At 46.0% G+C, this 7,449-nt stretch overlaps 1 protein-coding gene across 6 annotated transcripts in view; it reads right to left on the reverse strand.

Annotated features, from left to right (window-relative positions):
* Positions 1-6,901, reverse strand: part of REPS1 (RALBP1 associated Eps domain containing 1) — an 86,016-nt gene extending 79,115 nt beyond the window's left edge. Inside the window, exon 1 of one of the 6 annotated variants that reach the window (XM_049654448.1) lies at positions 6,601-6,901. In XM_049654448.1, the coding sequence (XP_049510405.1) occupies positions 6,601-6,753 (153 nt within the window). In that variant the 5' untranslated portion in view covers positions 6,754-6,901. The remainder of the gene's footprint in view (positions 1-6,600) is intronic. The other 5 variants (XM_049654449.1, XM_049654447.1, XM_049654451.1 and 2 more) reach the window with 5 other exon arrangements.
* Positions 6,902-7,449: the final 548 nt, after the last annotated feature.

The raw sequence follows: 7,449 nt of genomic DNA on the forward strand, positions 1-7,449 counted from the left end.
AGAGAAACAGAGTGCCAGTGGGGGAGGGGCAGAGAGAGAGAGAGGGAGACACAGAATCCGAAGCAGGCTCCAGACTCTGAGCTGTCAGCAGAGCCCGACGGGGGGCTCAAACTCCCAAGCTGTGAGATCATGACCTGAGCTGAAGTCAGATGCCCAACCGACTGAGTCACCCAAGTGCCCCCGTAGATTCTTTTATAGAGGTAAAGGAGGGAAAAGATGAATGAAGATGCATCTATATCACAGGAAAGGCTACAGACAATGAAACCTATATGAGGCAAAAGGTGATAAATGCCAAGTTTTATCACCCATTTCAAATTCTCACTGGCCAAATATCTAGGGACCTTACAAACCTTTCAGCAGTTCCCTCATGTACACAAAGTCCCTTCAGCATTCCAGGCTGAGATTCTCCTCATCAAATCTCCAAAACTTATAAAAGAAATCAATTCTACTGTTAAAACAGTGGACAACTAATTTCAGGACTGTGCACTATGTTCTTAAGGGTGTGGCTGGACACAGTGGCCATTTCAACACTCTAACACGTTTCTTTGAAAAACCCAATCCAGGGGTGCTGAGTCGATTAAGCGTTGGGACTCTTGATTTCCGGCTCAGGTCATGATCTCACAGTTGGGAGGCAGAGCCTCCAGGACAGGGACAGGGACAGGGACAGGGACAGGCTCCATGCTGAGGGTGGAGACTGCTTAAAATTCTCTCTTCTTCAGCCTCGTGAGTGCCACCAGCTCATGCTCTCTCAAAATAAATAAACAAACATTTAAAAAAAAGAAAAGAAAAACCCAATCCAATCTCTTCAGGCTGTGAGAAAGAAAATCCAGACATTAAGTGATCTGTTCAAGGTCACAAGGCTGGCTACAGACAGGACTGGAACTTGCCTCCCGTGTTTAGAGCTCCTTATACCGGCCTGTATGCTCTTCCACAGCTCCATCAAAATGCTTAGCATGAATTCCCAAAATACTAAGACACTAACTCTGAGCTATTCATTTAAAAGGAAAAAGAAAAGGCTAAAACTAGCAATGATATAGGAAAAACAAATTTAAAAAGCAAATAGGATACTACAGAAAACCATTAAGTGTCACTTCTGTCACAAACAGTATGCTTTTCAGCTGTATATAGGAAAGTGTCTGATTAAGGCAAGATTGTTTTTGTAGTTTGTTGTAACTGTTTCAATGATCCAGAAATTACAAATAAAAAAGAAATCACTGCTCCAGAACAACAAACCTGACATTTATTGTATTAAGTTTATAACTTTCAGTGAACAAATGAGGCTCTCTTTCCTTACTTTAATACTATCACTAATGAATAAATCTTATAACTGAACAAATTTCAAGAGAAAAGCAAAATGGTTTATGTGTCACGGTTGTCATTTTCACCCATTAAATTAATGTGTTACTCAAATATTCTACCAAGATGTTGCTCAACACAAATGATCTAAGACATTTCTTCAGCTTCATTAATAGGGATACACTGGTTAGAACCTTCAATAAAAGAACCATTAATACTAGAACCTTTTCTCAAACTATTACGCACGGAAAACTTGTATGTAGTTTTAAAACATTTCCCAAAGTAGGGGCTCCAAGTAAAAGCTAAGAAAACATACTGATTAGTGTGGTAGCATACTTTCCCTCGTCTTTAAAAAATAAAATAAATTATTTCTAGATAAGGTGATTTTCAAGTCAATGAATTTTTTTTGCTCAGCAAAGAGCAAAACTCCTCGTGATTATATCCTATGAACCAAATTTTTCTCCACCCAGTCCTGTTCCTCTCTGTTGTTGAGCATAATTCTATAAAGCTGTAGCTCATTCACTTTGTCTACTGACAGTCTCCAAAAACGAACCTTTCTTTAAAAAAAAAAAAAAAAAGTTTATTTACTTATTTTGAGAGAGTGAGAGCTCCTGTGAGCAGGGGAGGGGCAGAGAGAGAGGGTGAGAGACTCCAAAGCTGGCCCTGAGTTTTCAGCACAGAGCCCAACGAGGGGCTCAATCTCACAAACCATGAGATCATGACCTGAGCCAAAACCAAGGGTGGGACGCTCAACCAACCGAGTCACCCAGGCACCCCCCAAAACAAACCTTTCAACTCAGAACAGGACTGACTCTACCATTCCAAAACCAGGGTAATGAACATACTTTAAGATGTCTGCCAGCTGTAGTAATATAAAATTGTGTCTCTGTGTGCACAGGATACCAACTACAAGAATCTTCCTATTTCTCTTAAGTGGCTGTGTCTCAAGACATCATCATACATGAAACTATTGACCATGCAGAGAAGGAAATCCACACATAACTCAAAATCAAACTATCTTAAATCTCCACTCTTTAGGAGAACTATGGGCAAACCAATCACATGAACAGTGAAAGTAAGAAAGAGCTGAAAGGTAACAAAGAATAACGGTAAAGGAGAGACGCTTTATTCACGAACAGATGATTTAACTTCTCTGCCTATCAGGTGCCTAGTTAATAAATAAAAAATAATACACTTTACAGGGTTGTTGTAAGCATCAAATGAGTTCTTACATGAAAATGATTTGCCCAGTAAAAGAAACATAATAGGCACTCAATAAATGCCAGCTCCTTCCCCCTTCAGTTCTCGGCCCTCTGTTCTTTGTTTTCTACACTCATTCTCCCAGATGACTCAGCCTTCTCATGACTTTTATTAACAAATGCTGAAAACTACTACATCAATCAAAGCCCTGATGTGTACATGCATGCCCACAGTGTAAGAAGCTGCCTGCCCCCCTACCCCCAAAATACTTAGGTGAGAAAAGCAGAGAAGACACCCCAAATATCTGAATTTCACCGTAAGAACAAGCACTCAGTGGGGACAAACATCCATATGTTTCCAAATATCTCCTGAAGATTTCCATTGCCATCTCAAAATGCCAGAAGTCAAATTGCCAGTATCTTTTACCTAAAACCAGACTCTTCCTGCCCCCTTTTTAGGTGGTGAGTAGAATCCAACAAAGAATAATCCTTGCTCTACCCTTCCCTCATCTAAATATCACTAGGTAGCCCAGGCCCATCAAATCTACCTTCATAATTTCTATGAAGTTCTAGCCTCCTTTGCTGTTCCACAGTTACCACCAGAGTCCAGGTGAGGATGTCTCGATCTCAGCACCACTGACTGGCATTTGGGGTTAGATAAATCTTTGTTGGGGGGCTGGCCTATGCACTGTAGGATGTTTAGTGGCATCGCTGGCCTCTGTCTGCTAGATGCCGGGAGAATTGCTCCTTCCCTACAAGTTAGGACAACCCAAAATGTCTCCGAACAGCGCCAAATGCCCCTGGGAGATAAAATCATCCTCCCCGGTGTCTCCCCCACTCCTGCATTTGAGCACCATGGCCTCGCTCCTCACCATTCTCAACAGAGAATGTGTTCCCAAATTCATCTCCAGCTTCTTCCCTCTAACTCCTGCTGCACTGATCTAAAGGCCTTGTAAAGCATGGCTTTTATGAGTCATTTCTCTTACACTACAACTCCCTGTTACCTTCACAATTAGTTCAAAGCTCTCCACCCAGCCTTGATAATTTGGCCTCAATTAAACATTATCCAACAAAGCACCTAACATAGTGTCTAGCCAGCAGCCCTTCAGTAACAGACCTGTTCATCCAGATCTGTTTCCTATTGCACAGCTGTTACTCTGGTTGGAATGCCCATCACCCAGGATCCATTCCAGACCACTGCAAAGCCTCCTCCTCGCCCCCCACCCAAGGTCAAAAACCATTAATGAGTCTCCACTGCTTACTGAAATATGAAATCTTCTGCCTTCTTTAGGGTCTTTCTCAGTATGGTCTCTTTCTAACTCTATGTTCCATTATCCCCCAAATATACTGCAGCTTCAGCAAACCTTAAATCTGCTAGTTCTTGAAAAGGCTCCTCCCCTTTCCAACTTCGGTCATGTTTTTTTCTCTGTCTGAAAGTCTTATCCGTCCCACTGCCCTCCCTCCATACTAATTTAATGTCCATCTCAAGTCAAGAAGGCTTTCCTGACCATAACCTCTTCTGCACCTCTCCTACGGTATTCACATGGGTGCTTCATGTTACACACGGGTATCCCTGTAATTTACAAGGTCCTTGAGAGCTTCTTACTCCTCTTGTGATGGCCTGCAACACCTAGTCCAGTTAAGTAACTCACTCAATATACAGGAGCTGACCCAAATGCATCTCACTTAGAAAGCAACAAAGGACTGTCTTCAGACAATCCCAAACTCTCTTAAAAGAACTAAATCCAATTCCCCTTTTAGCTCACATTTTACACTTTAGGCTGATTTTTAAGTAAACTGCCTTCAAGATATCCATAATACTATTTAGTATATATTACTGTAAGAGTTCTGCTTCAGCAAGTTCCTGCAGCTTCCGACTTGTAACTGAATCCTGAACATTTATGGTATTTATGCCCTCTCTTTATACAAAAAGGCAATAGAAATTTCTTTTTGAATATTAATAAACCTGAGAAAAACACAAAAATAACTTAGATTAAACATATTTCAAGCAAAGGGTAATGCTGATTTGTCTATCCGAAATACTACTAAATAATACATTAAAAGTCCTAAAGTCTTCATGCACTATTAAAAATATAAGTCAGTTTAGGGGTGCCTGGGTGCCTCAGTCGGTTAAGCGTCCGACTTCAGCTCAGGTCATGATCTCACGCTTTCTGGGTTCGAACCCCACAAGCCTGCTTCAGATCCTGTGTCTGCTTCTCTCTCTCTCTGTCCCTCCCCTGCTCACACTCTGTCTCTCTCGAAAATAAATAAAAACATTTTAAAAGTTAAAAAATATATATATAATTAAATATATATATAATTAAATACATATATATACTCATATATATATATATATGTCAGTTTATTTCGGCTCCCCCTCCCCAAAAACATAAACTAAAACAGAACTTGGGAAGTTTCTCCTTAATTTTAGTTCCTAAATGACTTGAAAGTATGTTTTGTTATTGCGACAAAAAAGGGAATATCATTAATGAGCACGTTCTGGCTAAAAGTCTAACCCCAAAGCCATCGGAGGAAGTAGAGAACCCCACACTGCCACCACCATTCTTTTTAGCAAGGGTTGGCAAACTACAGGCCCTGTTTGGTATGCTCCTAAGCTAAGAATGGCTTTCACCTTCTTAAAGAGTAGCAAAAACAAAAACAAAGAAGAATGTTCGACCGTAAGTAGCCGGCAAAGCCTAAAATATTTACGTTTTGTCCCTTTATGGCAGCATGGCTTTGAGACTCCCAGCTGTCGTTATCTAAGACACCCAACTTTTCCTCCCAAGGTTTTTTAAAAAGCATTATGACACACACAAAATTATGCAAAAGGATAGAACTCCTTCAACTTGGTCATAGTTCATGCACAGGTTAACTTCCAAAACAGAGACCTTTATGGACATTTTTATACTTCCAGAATCGTTGGAAGAAACCTGACTCTCATTCTTTAGATGAGCAACGCTTACACTAGAAGAGTGGAAGTGCCTGGCCCAAAGTCACACTGCCAGTTCACAATAAAATGGGGTCAAAGACCCAGGCCTCAAACCTCCTGATTCAGTGCCCTCTGGGGTATACTACATTATACCCATGCATCCGGCTTTAGGTTTTGGAGAGGTGGGTAACCTGGCTTGGATCATCACAAAGATGAAAGCTTAAAAACTGCTCCTGATATGCTGTTTGGACAGACTCTTACCAGCAGCGATGAATCATTAAACAGAGTAACAATAATGTTCACCACATAAATTAGATAAGAACTTCTAGGAAACCTTCCATTTTAAAAACAGATGTGATAGAGAAAGCTTAAAATGTACTCTGCTTGCTCCTCTAGAGCTGCGGACCTGATTGAGGCAAACAGGCACGTCTGACTTCCAGCTGCTCAATACTTACTTATCTCCCAACCCCAATCCCTAAGTTCCACTAAATGTTACCGAATGTGCATCAAAAAACTGTCCAGTTTACATCAGCCACACGTTCTATAGTTAATTACAAGTTCTTTCCATATCTACTTGCAAACTACTAGCTATAAATTCAAATTTTTGATCTCCCCAAGAATTCAGCTTCCTTAAGAAAAAGGCTTCTTCGATTCCTACAAAACCCACTTTGCCTCGCCCGCTGGCTTATTCAAGAATTTAAAAAACATTTTACCTATACTGATAACTTTACTACTCTGCAGGATCCGGGGAGCTATGTTATATATCAGGATCTATGATTCAAAGAAAGGCATGGTAACAATCCGATATCCTTCATCTGAAGTTGCTCTTCCAGTTGTGAAAAATACAGATTTTGAGAAATACTGGACTTAGGTTCTTGAGCGATAATACACAGACCTCCGCCCCCCACCCCCCACCGTATCTCTGCGTGACTTTTGTCCTCTAACAGCGACCCCTCCCCCTCGGCCGCGCCGCGAGTCCGGGCCACCCGGGCACCTGCGGCCCCAGCCTGCAGCTGGGGAGTCCGGGGGCACAAGCCCACGGCCGGCGCTGCTGGAAACGGCGCCCACTCCCACCCCCTTGGCGGCGGGCGGCTGGAGGCCGGAGCCGCCGGGAAGCGACCGGTCGGCGGCCGGCAGAGCCCCGGACGCGACCAGAGGCGAGGGCGGCGGCGTTACCTGGAGGACCACGTCGTTGGGCAGCTGCGCGGCCCGGAATAGCTCCAGCACCCGCCCGTTGGCCGCCACCTTCTTGGTGCTCTCGATGTCGCAGTAGGAGAAGAGATCCGAGTAGTATTTCTGCTCCGCATCGCTCAGCGTCAAGCCTTCCATCTTCGCCTCCGGCTCACGGCCGCCCCGCCCCGCATGCAACACCCGGAGCCCGGCCCCACGACCCCGGGACGGCGGGGGCTGTGCGCGGCCCGGCTTCCTCCTCGCCCCGCGAAGCCGCGGGGAGCCCCAGCCCCGGCCTCACGCGCGCGGGGGGCGCCCGAGCAACAGGGCCGGGAGGTCGCGAGGAGGGGGCCCGGCTGGACTCGGCGCGCCGCCGCCTGCGAGGCCCCGTGCAGTCCCGGGCTCGGCGCGGCTCCGGCTCCGGCTCGGCGGCCGCGGGGAGGGCGCGGGGAAAGGAGGCGGGGGCCGCCGCGGCGCGAGGCACAGGCGGACTCCGCCACCGCCCCCGCCGCGGGTTCGAGTCTCCCCGGCTCTCAGCCGCTTCCCCCCAGACTTCCCGCCTCGGCTCCCCCTTCCGTCCACGCCCCCCCCCCTCCGGAGCGGCGGCACTTCCCGGAAAGTTGTGGGGCTTCCAGTCTAAAGTTTCGGGGGCTCTGAGCTGAGCGTGGCCGCCGCTCCGCCTCCCTCCGCCGCCATTTACTGCGCCCCGGCCCGGCCCCCGACGCGCCCGCACCAGCACTGACAGCGGCGGCCGCGCTCCAGACCCGGATGTGAGGCCGGGAGGAGAGAGCGCGAGAGGGAGAGAAACACCCACCGGGCTGGCTCGGCCGCTCCCGGGAGGAGGGGGGGGGGGGG

Source organism: Panthera uncia, assembly GCF_023721935.1.
Source record: "Panthera uncia isolate 11264 chromosome B2 unlocalized genomic scaffold, Puncia_PCG_1.0 HiC_scaffold_24, whole genome shotgun sequence".
Classification (NCBI taxonomy): Eukaryota; Metazoa; Chordata; class Mammalia; order Carnivora; family Felidae; genus Panthera; species Panthera uncia.